Here is a 17189-nt window from a genome sequence, read left to right on the forward strand (position 1 = left end):
CTCCCAGAACTGAAAAAGTGAATTTTCTTGAAGCCTTACATCCTGTTATCTACCTGTAACTCAGTATCAGCCCAGCCCAGCCGGCCCATCCTGCCCCACTGCACACCTGCAGGGACTCCACACTCAGCCCACAGCTCTGGAATCTCTCTCCCCAGTCCTCTCTGCATAAATCAAGCAGCAGGGAGGCTCAGAAACATGACGAATACGTTGGCTAGAATATCTCCTGCTGTAAAGACACAGGAGGAAGGGGGATACTAAACTAACCTTGCCTTGGATGGAAAAGCAGCTGGAATTTAATGTTCTTGGAAGCCAGCCCTGGCTGTTCAGACATGGATCTGCCAGGGAAGTCCCCAGCGGAGGCATCGCTCATTCTCCAAAACTAAAACGTCAAGAGAAAGCCCTGGAAATCATTAAGCACTCTGTTCAACATTTCTTGAACAATCTCAGGCAGGAGAGGGGGAAAAAAAAAAGTCTCTGGACCAGACAAATTCTCAGTGTTAATATAAAACAGAGGGGGGATCACCAGCAATCTGAAGTGGAATTTTGCTTAATTGTGTCAATCTGAAATGATTACAACATCAAACCAGCCAAAAAAAAAAAAAAAAAAGGGAAAAAAAAAAAAAAAAAGACAAGAAGGAAAAGAGCAGGAAGAAAGCTAGGAAAAGAAAGCTAGGAAAAGAAAATGAAACAGAAGTGTTTGGCCTGGGCTTTCAGGGTTTTCACTGTCACAGCCCACCCTGTGCAACTGCCCTGCCCCAGCTACACCCCTCACATGTGGCAAACTGTGCTCGGCCACCAGGAACTCTCAGTGGGAGAGAAATGGTGCTCAAACAGAAGGCAAAAAGAAAACCTTCCCTGGAGAAGAGCTAGCAGATCCCACAGAAGCTGTGCCTCGCTGGCACAAGCCCCACTTGGAAGTACGTCACTACTTTTTCCTAGGGTTCAAATTAAAAAGAAAGGAGGTAATTTTACCATCTGCCACAGAAACACAGCTCTAGAAAAAGCATGTGTGAGTTTTAATCCTATACCAATTCAGACAATTACACACCCCAAATGGCTTTTATGAAAATACAGTTCTGGAGTTCGTTCTTCCCAGCTCTTCCAGGGTGAGGGAAGATTTTCTCACAGAGGTCCCGTTCTCCAAACAGGAACACTAGCAAAGTGTTCTCCAAACACTTTGTTAGGGAGGTGCCTCCTAAATCACTGACACAGGTCAGTGTGTTAATACACACCACAGGCACCACCACCTTCCACTAGAAACACAAAGCATTAGGTCATGCCCACTGAAATAAGTAAAAAACCCACTGGCCGTTTTTGTAAGAAGAGAAGCAAACTTGGTAAGCAGCAGGTTAAATTGAATAGGATTTTTTGTTTGATGTTGTCCTAAGAAAATAAGGATCTGTATTTTATGAGTTGGGTAAATGGGTTGCTTATCGTTGGCTGATCCAGTAGGTGCCAGAAACAATTTCTCTTTTTCTGTGTGATTCAGAAGGCATTTGGCAATCTCTTTTGGATGAAAGCTGTATCAAGGAAAAAAAAAAAAATCATGATGTACTCAAGTACCAGACTCTCAGGAGTCTGAGAGTGCTAACAAAGATCAACTAAGTGCTCCACATTAGCTAAACTTGATTTTTTTTTTTCCATTTAGGATCAGTAACATTTCTTACAATCCTGGAAAACACAGGTAACTGTGGTCCTACTGAGGACTGCGGCAGGCTGATGGAGCTGTTAATTCTTGTGGCCACAGAAAAATAGAATTCATTCAGTTCCCTGGATGCTTGGACAGGTTCTGCCTAAAAAGCTGCTACGGAGCAGATGGAAGGGGCAGGTTTTGAAGCAGGCTGGAAGACAATGACCAGAAGGATCCCCAAAAGCAGCCCTGAGGGAAGCCTGGCACAGCTGGCCTTGAGGGCTGGGGAAAGAAAGAGAGAATGACAAGTCTGAGGTACTAGTGAGGATTTCCCAAATTTGTTTATGCACATTTATAATTGGACACATTTCAGCAGAAAAGCTAGATATTGTTTTTAAAAAAAACACAACAAAATGAGAAACAGCCTTTGTGTATTGGGATGAGACATCTCTTCCTAAACCAGGCTTCCAAGCAGGAACTAACCACATTTATTCCAGTATCTAGCAGCATACACTGGATTTAAGTTGACAGAAATAAAGAAGTTTTATCCTCCCACAAGTTGACTGGTATAGCAATTTTCATCTAAAGCAGCAGCAGATTACCAGGACAAACATATTCACAGGGATTTCCTGTCAAAAAATCACTCTAATACAAACTTATTTTAGTGGCAGAAGGGGAAAAAAAGCTCACTAGTCACACCACCAAAATATTATTTCCATTTAAAATGAAGAGCGTGGCAGCTCCAGTTTAATGGAAATTAAAGTGTGTTGGCACTGTCAACTAACTGCAAACCACTTGAAAGCTTTGTTTAATTTTTAATTTAAAAAATAATACAGGAACAGGACATACTGTCAATACTCTTACAGATCCAATCCCACTTTCCATGTGTGCTAATGGAACCCTTACAGCTCTTGATTCACATGACTTCAATTTGGATTACCACAAGAAATGTGTTATGACTTCAAATCTTCAGCCTGATCTTTTAGGGGAAAATTAAAAGAGCATTTTTCTGTAGCTTGTAACTAATTATACAAAGTTATTAGTACAAAATATCTGTTTTCCATTGCTCTGATTAATCTTTAATACCAACAAAGGAACCAGAGTCCAGCTTTGGAGAAACTGCATCAGTTAAAGTTTATTTTCAGCGTAGCTGAGACCCCCATGATTTATATTAGGATAAACAAAAGCTCAGAGGTATTTGAAACCTCAGACTGTTTGATGTTCAGATATTGTAATGTGAGTTCTCATCTTGCAAACTCAAATTTTGGTAGGTGTAACCAAAGGAAGCTCTGGGCTACTCTCAGGTTTCAGAGTTGCACCGTTTTGGCCCTGCAGTACAACTGGACTCAGTATTTTGTACCAATACGTTATTTTAAAAATAACCTTTAGAAGATCAGTTTTGCTTCAGTATTTAACAGTCTGAGACTGTTCTTAAGAGACCACAGCCCAGACAAGCCTTCTCACATTGCCAGCTGTGCCTCGTGGCATTGCAGACACCTAACCAATAGTGGCATTTCTTTCATGACCTGATTAAGCCCCACAAAAACCCCCACATTTATGGGTTTGCTCCCCACTGTTCCTTTGAGGAGCTGTAACAGAAACTTGACCTCCTTGATGGTGTGAAACCTATCTTTTATCTACAGCCAGATTATACACATTCACTCATGTGACAATACTCTCTTATTTTAGATGTTTCTTTTCCAGTTCTTGCTTTCCAGGATATGCGTAAAAGAGCAGCTTCAAGTTTCACAATGTGGGAATAATACATTTTTTAAATACTAAAGTGAATTAGGAAGTAGATTTAAAACAGTAACATAACCTTAAAATATGAACTGTTGTATGCCTAAATTGCTCTTTTAAAGAACCACGAGAAATTAAAATTCATCTAGTTACCAACATTCAAAACAGCATTGACTTAATCCAATTTGTTATTTCCTTGCCAGCAGCATATTTTCACTTTAATCTTACTGCCTATTACATTTTCACTGCAAATCCTTCACATTGAAGGAACAAATGCTGGGCTCATATTGTCAGAGTATTCAATGTCATTATCTAACGAGAAGTGACAGGCAGAACAATATATTAAATAATTCTTGCTTAAATAAAGGACTGGATGAAGGTGAACCAGTCTGATGCTTCCCAAAAATTTCCTTTGGAATTTCTTGCTACATGCATGGCAGGAGAAAACCACCCCCCATATTTGCTTGTTTATATTCAGTGCTGAAAAAGCAGAACTTCAAGGATCAAATAGCAACACAAAGCACTGAGTTAGAGAAAATAATAAATGTATAAGCCTTGCAGGATTTGTGACCTCCTTTTACTCTTGAAAAGGATCAGAATATGGGGGTGAATTTAAGAGTTTTGCATACTTTCCCTTTTAAACTTGGACCTAATAAATAATTTTTCCTTACTGTTGTATTTGAATGAACTATTCTACTCATATTTTCCCTGGCCACTTTTATGCAGACAGAATGGCAAGAGGAACACAGGGCTACCCCTTCTGAGACAGGCAGGAGACTGAGCAGGAGCAGTGGGCTCAGTCATCCAAATGCATCATTAACCTTGGGAGCATTACTGATGAGCTACTGGAAACCCTTCAGCTCCGTGAGCTTTGTCTAGAGACTTGTTTTTATTGTTGATATTTTAAGCTTCTTTGAGTGCAAGAGATGGTTCTGTCTGCACAGAGCCCCACAAAATCCCTGAGGTTCCACGTCCACAGACACCCACCCACTGCCCTGGCACTACCAGGATTTAAATGATTTACCTTGCCCTGAATTTTTCTTGGGCTGACTGTCTGAGACACACAAAGTCACTGATGGGCTCTACTTCCCCACATCATCAGTGTCAGAAAGTGATTTAAATCAGGGTAGCTGATGGATTTTGGCTAGAAACACCAGAGCAGACGTGCTCTGACAAGTTCTTGATTACTTTATGCGTTTATGACCCATTGGAAAGTGCACTGGATGTCACTCTCCAGCCTGGCACTATTAGTGCTTCACACTGAATACAACATTTACTACTTCTGTGCTGTGCCTCAGTTTCTCCATCTGTAGCACAAGGATAGGATGATAGCAGTTTCCCCTCTGGAAGGCACTCAGAGTGATGGATGAATCCCATGGGAAGAGCAAACATATGGACTGCTTGCTGATATTCTGAACTGGGCAGTAGGGCACCACCACATCCTTGAGGAACAGCTTCCACTGGAATCTTATAACCAACAAAGTACTAAAAATTCAGCTCCCATTTGGACAAATGTGACTAGAAGAAAAGCAACACAATGGAGAGGATTTAAGCAAGATGTTGTTTAGCAAGTACTCATTAGATACCAGAGCAGCAAGCATGATATATCTATGTATAATGGCTAGGAGGCAGATAACCAAAATGGCCACCTATCCTGAAATGATTTCCTCATTCCGATTCAGGTTTCTGAAGGAACCTCACAATGTCCTTCAGAATCTGAAGGGAGTCCACAAGACAGATAGAGAGACTATTTACAAGGGTGTGGAGTGACAGGACAAAGGAGAACGGCTTCAAACTGGTAAGGGGGCAGGGTTAGATGGGATGTTGGGAAGAAATTCTTCCCTGGGAGGGTGGGGAGGCTCTGGCACAGGTGCCCAGAGAAGCTGTGGCTGCCCCTGGATCCCTGGAAGTGTTCAAGGCCAGGCTGGATGGCTCTTGGAGCAACCTGGCATAGTGGAAGGTGTCCCTGCCCATGGCAGGGGGTGGAAGGAGAAGACCTTTAAGGTACCTTCCAATCCAAATCATTCTGTGATTCTATGAAACTAAATTGTGCAAAGTTGGGTGCAAGAACCCTGTGTCAACATTACATGAACTATTTTAACTCCTAAAAGTAATAATATACAAATGTCTCTGAGAAGATGTGAACCAAGATTTAACACAAAGTCTAGGGTATATTTCACACTGCATCTGTGTTGGTGTGTTCATACCACATTTGTTCTGCCCTTTATCATCTTACAGCTTCTTTTCAAAGAAACCAAAAGAAACATTTTCACTATTAAGCCATTATCCTATTGAATGAAATTGAGAAAATGAAACTGTAAAGCTTTCAATACACAGAAGTCATTAGGAGTCAGAACTCACCTGGCTAAAAGTTTACTCACTGTATGTTTACTCTTTCCTCTGAAGCCTCTGATACAGGTGTCAGAGACAGGGAATTAGAACAAAAGCAGAATGGGTAACACCATAGAATTTAATACTGATGGGTACCTGATTACTGAAGTGAGAGTGACTCAGGTTTGGTAACTTTAAATATAAACAGTATTTTGGTTATGTAATTTTAATCAGAAGTTCATAAAACGCTTGCCAACACCAAATATCCCCAAATCAAAAAATTATAATAGATCATAATTACCCCATTCTGACTGTCTTGCTTTAAGTCTTAGATTCATGTTTATACTGATTGAGGAGAATCCTGCTGCTCCAGCACCAAGAACTCAGGGTCTGCATTTGCATTTCCCAGCTCTATCATGACAGGTTACTGAGCTACTCACAGCACCATCAGTTTGTCTCCGAGCCACTGCCTTGGGACTGCTCCTGTATGAGGGAATGGCTCCCTCCTCTCACGAGCTGTTTCAGTATTCCAGTCCCTCTGGAACATTACAGCACATCTGCAAAGTCAGGCAGTGAGAAGCACAGGCCACCCTTGGCTGTGCCATCACCAACAAGCAATGCTTTGGTTAAATGTTTAGCTGCTGTATTATTTGACCTTAGAACAATTCAGCTCCTTATCCCTTTTCCACAATGAAAGGGACACATTTTCCTATCTGAAAAGAAAATGAAAGATAAGATTAACACTTTGCTGCTGCCTGTGTTCTTGTACAAGGTTTCTCCTTAGCTTAATAAATGTCTTGGACTCACTTTGTGTTTTGATACACATAACCCCACACTTTTTTTTAACTGAAAAAAATATGCTTTTATTTTGCCCTTTGCAGATCTCCTTGGAGCAGGCTCTTTCCAATGTTTTAGAATTAAAACAACATCATCTTATACACTGGAATTATTCATCAGGTGCTTGACATGCTCTATCACACTACATACATCACAGAAAATCCACTTCTCTTACAGAGCAAGATAAAGACATTCAGTAAGGGCAAGTTTTGCACAGCAGCAACTTGTACCAGCTCAGGGAGACAAGGAGAAAATTTTATTTTGGATCTGCATTTTGTCCTTAAGTACCAAATTGAACTAAAAATGGGAAACTGAATGAGGCAAAGGTAAGTATTACCCATGTAAGGAAGTATGTTTTGGTATTAATGCTCAATTAAAGCAAAAAAACTAGTAAAACTTAAAAAAAAATTACTCACAAATTAGAAGTACAGATTCAATCTTCTGTGTTCAATTTATTTGTTGATATAAAAACCATAACCCTGCTCTGTTCTGTCAGAGCATGTTGGTTATGCCAAAACAGTATCATCTATTTACATCTGGCTGTCTTCTGCTCACACTTTTGTAACCTAACATACTCACTTACAGAAACTGTTATTAAAAAAAGGGAAAAAGATAATTTTCTTTCAGCTGGGTTATTTCATACATCTGTGGTCTGGTTTCTCTGTTTTTTCCCACAGATGTGAAACCCTCCCCCCACACTGTGGTTTCTTCCCATGAAAAAGGAAAAAAAAAAAGGCAAACAAAAGAGGAAGTTACAAAACCAAGGCAATTTCAATTCTTTCAAATTTACAGTTTGAAAAAGAACGTTCAGTTGGTGGACTCAGCATATACACCTGGGGAAAGAGAGCAGGAGTATGTCCAGAATGAAAATCATTCCAGTTGGGAAGCAAGGAAGGGATCAGGTGCCTTTCCCCCACCTCTCTCCTCATTCTGTGGATTTGGAGGCCATCTCCTGTAAACAGCAGCCTGAGAGACAAGAACATAAGGAAAGGGACAAAAGAAGTCTTTGATATGCTCCTTGACTTGGAAATAAGGTAAAATTAAAAAATACACCCAAGAACTCTCACTCCAGCCACTTCTATCAGGCTCTGCAGAGATGCTACAGCCTTTCAATTTTTAAAGGCAAGAAAGAACCTGATGACAGAAGTTGAAGATGAGCGATGGAACTAACACAGCTAGACTTGGAATCTCTGCTGTGGACAGAGATGCAGTTCAAATAGGGGAAAGTCTTTCCCAAGAAGGATCCAAACCAAGAATCTCTTTGCTCTGTCTGTGCTGCCCCTTGCAAAGTGTGGAGTCAGCTTTCGAGTTAATAAAGCAGCTTATCTGAAAATGCCATGAAAAGAGCTTTCAAAAGGGAGGAGGAGGAGAAGGAGGAGGAGGAGGAGGAGGAGGAGGAGGAGGAGGAGGAGGAGGAGGAGAGGAGAAAAGTCACAGTCACCAACTCATTATTTTTGTGTTTCTTTTCACACTATTGAACACAAAGCATTTCTCAAACTCAGTAATCTGGAAATAAGAAAAAGGAGGGGGTTACAAAAATCTACTTTATTCCTTCTCTCTTTGTAAATACATTTGAAATGAATGGTTCCATTAAGGAGAAAAGGCAAAGAAGCCCAAGGCTCACACTCTGACAAGCATTTCACAGCCTGACCCCACAGCATTTCCTCCAGGACTGTATGACCAGTAAGGCTTCACAGCATTACAAAGGCACAGAGAGTAGGGAAGCAACACCAAACAAAGAGCTAAGGAAATACAAGGCTTTGCATGCTATTCACTCATTCTTAATTTTCAATTTATCTTCCATGTAGCTGCACCTTAAAAGCCAATCTGCCTGATGACTACTTCAGTGAGTTTAAATTTACCACAGCTTTAAGTATAGAGATAACAGAAAAAAAAAATAAAATCTGACAAGCTACCAAGGAGAGAAAAACCACATCATTTAATAGAACAATCTCTGAGACCAGACATATATCTCTTCAATGAACTGTACTTCCCTGCTCATCTTTAGAGTTCTTCTGTACCAGCAGACAATGATATCTTTACATGCTTCATTTCAGAGGTTCATTGAAAAATGCCACTAAAATCCCAGCTGATTTCAGCACCATTCCAAAAGACAGTCAAATTCCATGTTGCAAAACCTAGCTGGAGTTTGGATGCATTTTTTTTAAATGAGAAATTAAAACTTCAGACACAGGCCATCTTTTAAATCATTTATTTCAGTAGGAAAGATTTTTGAAACCTGCTCTTAAATTCATTTAAACTAGCTTATGCAAACACACAGTTTTCACACGCACACACAGAATAAAGTATTAAAAAAGGTGAAGGAAGAGGCTCGAGGACAGCCAAACTGCACATCACTCAGCGAGATCATAGTGCAATCCCTCCATCCCTGGAATGCCTCACGCCAGCAGGGAACATTAAAAATGGCTTGTGTTTACTGCATGACACCTTGATCCCCCTTCCAGTGATGGTTGGTCCTTACAGGATTATTGTAAAACACATCTCTCTTTCCTGGTGCTTTTCCCACTCCAGTTCAGTAGGTTTTGAATGGATATACTCCTGCACACAAGGAGCCAGAAGTGCCAGTAAACCAGGCACCCCAGAACCCTTTATTTCAACATTTAATCAACTTATACTGCTTGTCTGCTTTGCAGTTTCAGCTGTGAACAGCTTTGGAATGGTAAGAAATTACTTCTGCAAACACACATGAAGGCCAGAACCCACCTGAATAAAGAGAAATAATAATAATCAAGCACACAAAGGAAATGGAGTATTTACGGTGGTTTTAGTCACTCAAGAGCAAGACCAGGCCACCAGCCAGAACCTTGCCATGATCTGCAGGAACTTGCATTTCATTACATTTTATACACCTCCTTTTCCTTAGCAACTTAGTAACTTGGAGAAAACTTGTCAGCTCAATTCTGCCAAAGCTACACCAAGTAATTTGTATTTTCCCCTTTGACCTTTCTGCTCTCTTGGAATGTTCTTAGAAAGCATAAGATTAATTTTCAAATTATCCTTCCAACATCTGAATTAATAAAAAGACTATGGTAAGACTGCTGTGTTTTTGTAAGGATATATTCCAGGAAAACAAATATTTACTTGCTTAAGAACAACACATTCTTTCTTGCATTTCTAATTCCAAAGCTTCTGAAGCCTTTGCTGCTAAAACAGTCTCTAGCAGTTGTTTTAGTGAAGGACAGTGCTCCCTACACAGTCTTGGCACTAGAAATACAATATACAAAACCGAGCTTTTGAGATATTAAGACTGAGATTTATCCAAGCCACAGTTTTTTTCCTGTGGTGTTTATTTTACATTAACAAAAAGCTTGCAAGATAAATCATCTCCTAAGAATGCTCCTCAGTGTTTACATCAAAGTGGGACAGACAAAAGCAAGCTCCTTCCTAATAATGTGAGAGCTCTTGAGCTCATGTGGTCTAGACCATGACGTGGACAACGCTCTTCATTTCCACCCCCACCCACTAAATCTACTCAAGAGACATACCAAAATAAAAATAAGTTAATTTTTAAGAGGTCTGAGCTACTTCTGATAAAAGCTGAACAAGCCCAAGCTACCAAAAAACCTCTGCATTTTTTTCCTAAAAGGAGGCTATTCAAATACAGAAATAATACTAAAGCAACTCAAGCCACAGCTATTTTACACTGATCAAAACAAGTGACTGCTGCAGAAATGCAGTGGCTGTCAGGAATGCCACCCCTTGGAACACTGAGGACACAGCCTGCAAGTCTGCCATGGTGGGACTCACCACTGAAATAAAGGAATTGGTCTTTAAGTTAATAATAAGGCACTGACAAAAGTCCTCCTCATATCCAAGCACTCGCCCTCTTCATGCACTACAAACTGGAATGATGGTTTTTAAAAGAAGGGATAAACCCTAGGGAAGAATTCCATGTCCACTCATACAGATCCTTTCGATGGCAACTTTCCCAAGCCAAACCACCTTATGCACAAGCTGCTTTAGAGATAAATTAAAGAAAAACACTAATATTAAAGAATAATAACAAAACTTTCACAGCTGTCTCCTTGGAGGAAGAAGAGACAATTCACAGATGTGGTTTAGTACCAGTCTTGGGGTCTTGGTGCTGCAACAGGCAGCACTAAGAGCCGGCCATGAATAAGGTTGGAACTACTAGTGTTGGTGAGTAAGAATACCAAAAAATTAAAAAACACAAGTAATGAGGAAAAAGGCCACTGACAGAGCCGGAAGACAAAAAACATCCCATGTTTTACCTTGATTTGGACAAGATTTCTTACAGTTAATCAAAACCATAAGATCAACTTGCCTTTTGTCAAAAGGGACCTTCACTTCTCATGTGCCTCAGCAGCACAAAAACCTGCAACAAAAACCTGTCTTCTGCTGGGAGAGAGAGGATTTGCTGTCACCATGTGTTATGTCTGATACTAACAGAGGAGAACTAGTGCTGAAAACATGGAAATGCAAATACAGGAGGCTGATGTTGCAAGAAACATTAAATTAATTTACTTCTAGTGAGGAGCAGATAACTAATAAAACCCTGCTGTGTTTTTTTATGCTTCCTTTTGCTTCCAGTATGTTTTCCAATGTGCATACTTCTCTAAACACGATTTTAAAACTGGGTGCTAAAGCTAATTCATTAAGTATTTATGTGACTTCATTTAGTATTTGTATTTTTAATGCCTATAATGTGCACCTAAATACTTAATGATTCATAATAGTTTGAGTAATACTCCTCTGGCATGAAACAGACATCTGAAAATGAAAAAGTGTCTGGGATGAGCTAAGTTTATTCAAACTACCAGAATTTTTTAAAAATAAAAGTTATAAAATTTATTTGCTTTCTCAGGACACTGGAATAGAAGTCAGGTTTGAAAAAGCTAGCGAAAAGTAGAACAGATTAATTAAAGTTAGCACTAAGCAGTGCAATGTTATGTATTTTTTATGCAACAAACCAATTTCATAAACCAGACATTCCCTGTTGCTTAATCTTTCCCAAAACTTTTCGTTTATCTAAAAGGCTGGTTATCAGTCAGATAATTAAGATTCATATTTGAAGTCCTGCTAGAAGAGCTCCTCTAAATAATTTTTGCTCAAAAGTGGCCAAAACAAGGAATTGCAAGGGCATCTTTAGTTTCAAAATCAAAACATTAATGGATAAAGTGACAAATATTAGCTGAAGTGGTTCAGCAGTTATTACCAAGATAAACAATTAGAGCAACACATTAAAAATGAAAATCAAAGAGAAAGTGTCAACTGTCTGAAGCAGTCTGCCTCACATTCTTACCTGCATACCATGAGCTCGCTGCTCTCCTTGTTTTCTCAGCAATAGTTTCAGTTATTTAACTTTTTAAACTCCTTTTTTTTTTTTAAATAAAAAGAGCATTAGTACATTCTTTGCAGTGTATTTGACTTGTCTGAGTCTTTCTGTGGCCAGCACCTCTTTCTGAGCACCATTTATCTCCAGCTCTAGAAATGTCAGTGTTTGTGTGTTGCCCTGTAGAACTACGTGGCCATAAACAATGGGAGAGTACCAAACTACTCAGTGAAACAAGTGCCAAAAATACTTCCTGTGTTGTCATTACTCACTCCAGTCATCCTGGCTACACATTTCAAGAAACTCCTCCCACAACATTCAACCTCTCCCACAAAAACCCAGCAGATCTGAGGGCAGAAAACAAGGAAGAGTAGGAGGCCTAAGGATAATGAAAGCTGGTAACAGCAACAATTCATTAAAGTATGATTTGTGAATTGTTTTCCCCACCATCCTCCTACCATAAAAACCTAACTCAAAACAGCTGGAAAAATGCAAAAATCCAGTAATAAATGACACATCCTGACCTGGCTCTGTCCTTAGCAAAGCTGTGGGCTGTCAGTGGCTCCCAGTTGCATGTTTCGTTTCACTAACAAAAGAACAGATACAGTTATGCTGCAATGAACCTAGAATAGCTTATTTAAAAATTCAAAATCCACAGGCTATTTATCCACAATGCTTAAAAAAAAGGGCACAAATTGTTAAAAAAACCCCAAACAAACAGTTGTTGAGAAGAAACACACATTAAGTAAGTTCTAAAACGGAAAAAAATCAAACTCAAGTTGTGCAAATTCTACTAAGTAACACTGCTGGTTGTGAGGATGTTGTCTTTACACCCGAAGTGAGTAAACTTGGGAGATGTGTGAATTACAGAGGGATTCAGCACAAGCAACCCCTTCCCAAAATTCATGACTTCAGAACAGACTATTCATTCCCCACATAAAAAAACAGCAACAAAAGAACTGTAAAGGGAGCCAAATTCTCGTAGTCTTTGTGGTGTAATTCCAACAGAAGCATCCTTCTACTGTTTTTCTTTCTAACAAGAGCCAATTCAGAACAATTCTTGGAAACATAAACCACACTATTACACATCACCAAGTGGTTGGGGTTTTTGTGTTTTGTTTTGTTTACTATGAGACTGGATTATCCTTATTTTTGCCTGCCAGAAATCAAAAATTAATCATTTCCATTACGCGATTAATTTGACTCTGGAAAAAAAAACCTCAAATGTGAATTTATAGGCTTCTACTCAGATGCAATAAACAAACTATACATTTTCAAAATAACAACTACTAGTAGAAACCTTTATTAGATAGTCAGAGAACTCTGAAACAGACTGGTAGGTAGCTTGTTTCTGTTTAAAAAGGAGAATTCATGGTGGAATCTGCAAGCATATTTACGGTCACTAAACCACAATGTCAATGGAACAGTTACTACTTTTTCACAGACTTCAAAGTTCCAATATCAGAGTCATATTTTGGACAATGTTTCCTTGATTTACAAAGATCATATTTTTGAAGATTAAAGGAAGACCAATCATCCAGGAAACTAGGTGACGTCAAGGAAACGCCAATAAAGCAAGAATCAAAGTCTTAAGCATCAAACACACACATAAAGCACAGCTCCCTTTTTACAACCATTATGTTTTTCTCTGTGAGTAATTTCAGTGACCAAGAATGATTCCTGTCAAGGATGGAATTTTGATGGCCCCACACCTTTTCTCTCCTCAGGTTATCCTACCTTCTAATAAATTAGTCAATTGCCTGAAGATCAAAAGAGCTTCTGTATGTAAGGTCTGCTTTAGGCCATGTTATCAACACCACACAACGTCAACTACTTTGACCAAGACAGATACTAAAATCAATTATTGCCAAATGAGAACATGAAAGCTTGAAATTGTGCCTCTATCTTTTTAAAATGTCCATCTGAAGTGATATTATGAAACACCACACACTAACAGTGGTCCCTAACTGATAATTAGCAGATACCCAAAGTCAAGCATCTCAGTGAGCTGTACCCAGGTGTTGGTGTTTTGTCATTCACCTTTTCTGTGTAGGAGAATCACAGGCATAGAAACAAATGGGACAAAAACACTCAGTTCTGACCCAACAGTGCTTTCAGTTTTGTCTCGTATGCACCCCACACCCCCCTCCCCCCGACTGCCCAAACCACATGTTTTTCATCAGAGATTAGGTCAAAGCGTACCAAACCGATTTTTGGCTCAGCCTCTGTGCCACTGTAGCAGTCTGGCTCCCATAGAGGACAAAGGTTTGCAAGCTCAGTGCTGCTCTGAACTTGAAGTTGTGTTACATTTCTTACAGGTCTGAGAGAAATAACACTGCTCCAGGCTAGGTGTGTCTGGGACAAGCTCCCCTCCAGGATTCCTGGTATAGCCTAAACAACATCTCCAGAACATGTAGTACCTTTTACCTGGTTCATACACAGCTTTTGATACAACTCTTAAATACCAGTTTACCTGTTTTCTTAAGAATGCCTAAAAAGGTGAGTTATTTTCAAAATTAGTATAAAGTTAAAAGAAACTCAAAACTAGCTACAATCTATTTAACTCAAGCACAGCACCGCCAGAAGTTTCACACACACTATTTGGTGTTTCTTGTTGTTTTTCCTTTCACTCTTTAAGGCAGTGGTTTCCACAGGTCAGTTCTGAGAACATAACGAAGCATGGTCCATGGCAATACATGTTGCAACTCCATTTTTAATCTGGGGGACTCCACTCCCCAACCATTAGTGGTCTTGTTCAGGGCTCCAGAGTTCAGAAATTGAGTTGACAGGTTCTGTTCTGGCACAGAATACAGCTGGCACATTTTTCATCAGGACCTTGTTCTCAATTATGACATGGTTCAAATTGTCCTTTTTTATCGTTTTGAATTTGCCTGTTATTCAAAGGTCATCAAGTTGGCAGGAACCTGAAAACAAAAATATAAATGATAGAAGAATTCACTTCAGATAGTAGCTACTTGCATTCAACTATTTCACAAACTAGACACTTTGTTGAAATGCACATCATTCTGTCTTCAAAAAAGGAGAGAAGGAATGCAACTATCATCCAGCAGTAAAAATATACTTAGAGCTGTAGAAACCACGGGTATAACAAAAATATTAAACTGCTGTGAGGTTTGTAATTTGCTTATATGGCCATAGAACTTCCTAATTTTGATGACATTTAAGTTGCCAGCAAAACAACCTTAACATCATAAATCTCAGCTCTGCTAGACAAATGGAACCCTCTCACCTGAGCCCCAGCTAGAAAATTCTTGGCACACAGATCAGTATTGATGTAGGCCCCTTAGGGGCTTTTCCCATAGCAAACCTAAATGTCTGCTGCAGATATCACTCCCTTTCACAAAGACCAAAGCAAATGTTTGCAATACATTAGTTTATATCTCCATTTTCTCTCCGTCAGGGATCTGACAGCAACATCTCTCGTTTAGTCAGGTTACTAAAGAGCCACCACATTCCTGACAACTGTCAATAAATAGTCAGTTTGGTCAGAAATGAATCAAGCATTTCTTGCTTTGCATTTACCATTTACTTGTAGAAGCAAGAAAGCTCAACTGGGCTAAAGCTGCACCATCAAAATCAGAAACAGTATCTATTAAAATAGTTCTTACTATTACTCAGCTATTGCTATTTAACAGACTAGGTGTTTATATTCCATTGAGAACACATTTAAACATCCAATCTTTCTAAGGCAGTTATGCTGGTAACAGCTATTAACAGTATTGCCAACCCTTACTGAACCAGAGCTGTCTTCAGAGGAGAGTTTTTCACCACTTACTTGCAAACTCTTTGCCACTATTTGCTGCTATCCCCACTTTCTCCAGCCAGGAACACAATTTCCTCTCCTTTGCACTGTCTCAAATACCTTCACAGGAGCTTCTGCAACCCTCCTTACTTAAGATCTCTCTTAGAAGCAGAATTAAACAAGAAAGCACAGAAGTATCTGGAAAAGCCAGATCTTTGAAATTCAGTAGGATTTCTGCTCTGGGAGCTCCATAAACAAACGTGCAAAGAGAAGGAAGAGTTCAAGGAGACAAAGTAACTTAAGAAGGATTTTGCTGATGAAAAAGGTCAGTAAGAATTTATATGAGAACAGCATTTAACAGGGGTTGGAGCAGTCTTATCTTCCTTTTTGATTAATGGAAAATGCTACTTTTGCTTTCAAAGGCTGGAAAATGTACCAAGGGCTAAACTACTTTCTATACATTTTAGGAATATAAAATACATACACAGCAGAAAATATCATGTCCATGACCTGAAAAAAGGCACTTCAGGAGAGTTATCTGGAATTGATATTGAATGGTGCAGGTTACAGCTTTTTATATAATTGTGCAATAGCCTTTTTCAAATGGGCAAGTCAAAAATACTGCCACTCAGACAGATATTTTATACCATTCCTTGTATTTCCCCAATTGCTTTAAGTTAGTCTCAAGGTAGCCCTAAATCTTTCTTCATTACCCCAGAAGCTCTGAGGACTTGTTTGTAAAGGGCCAAATAGAAAAGCCAAGGCAAATCAATTAGCTGAAACAGGTGGAGAGGATGCTCAGGGAACACACAAAGCCCTCAGTGACAGCTTGGCCAGCTCAAAGATCCATCAGTTCTGTGCTCTCAAAAGCTCATTCATTTTCATTGTCTTGCTCTCACCTGTTGTCTGTTGCTTTGGCAGGCAGCACTCAGGTGTTTAAACCAGAGTGTTGCATTATTTTTGTTTCCAGCTTGAAATTTATATGAATTTCCTAAGAAAGAGAAAAACAACGGATGAAGAAACATAAACAGTGCTCCTTTTTAAACACTTAAATCCCACCCATATTCAAGTGCCTCTAAATTGAAATATTATGAGAAGATTTACTAATAGATGGTCCACATAACTTTACCCTTTGTCTGGAATATTGCAATACTTTGTCTGGAAGAGTGCAATTGCTTGACCTATTGAAGAGAAGTTTCAGCTTGCCTCTCTTCCTTTCTAACTTTCTAGATTTCAAGAAATGCCTGTGTCAGTTAGGAAAGAACAAAACATCCCTCAAAGCAAAAGTGGTTTTGTTCACTGCCGTTACTTCAATTTGTTTATAATATCATGATTTTTTAATGAAGTGGAAGATATCAGTGAAATGAACTCTGGAAAGCTACATTTGAAAATATCTGAACATTACTCCTAAATGTATTGATACATTTCAGACTAGTATTTTCAGTGGCTGAAGTTACATAGTGCTTGTTTGGGTTCAGGAAGGTCAAGTGTTACAAAAACATTTCAGATTGCTGTTGCAGAGTTTAAACTGACAAGCACTCACAATTCATACTTCATATCAGTGGTGCTAGGAG

The 17189-nt window shown here is 39.3% G+C and overlaps 1 protein-coding gene across 9 annotated transcripts in view; it reads right to left on the minus strand.

Moving 5' to 3' along the window:
* Nucleotides 1-8735: 8735 nt before the first annotated feature.
* RALGPS2 (Ral GEF with PH domain and SH3 binding motif 2) overlaps nt 8736-17189 on the minus strand; it is a 113663-nt gene continuing 105209 nt past the window's right edge. For all 9 annotated transcript variants that reach the window (XM_088060251.1, XM_088060253.1, XM_088060250.1 and 6 more), the window contains 2 exons: nt 16515-16606; nt 8736-14776 (listed from right to left, as the gene is read on the minus strand). In XM_088060251.1, the coding sequence (XP_087916377.1) occupies nt 14747-14776; nt 16515-16606 (122 nt within the window). In that variant the 3' untranslated portion in view covers nt 8736-14746. The remainder of the gene's footprint in view (nt 14777-16514; nt 16607-17189) is intronic.

Source organism: Pseudopodoces humilis, chromosome 10, assembly GCF_049639895.1.
Source record: "Pseudopodoces humilis isolate 2021_Gansu_Grassland_sample_001 chromosome 10, ASM4963989v1, whole genome shotgun sequence".
NCBI lineage: Eukaryota > Metazoa > Chordata > Aves > Passeriformes > Paridae > Pseudopodoces > Pseudopodoces humilis.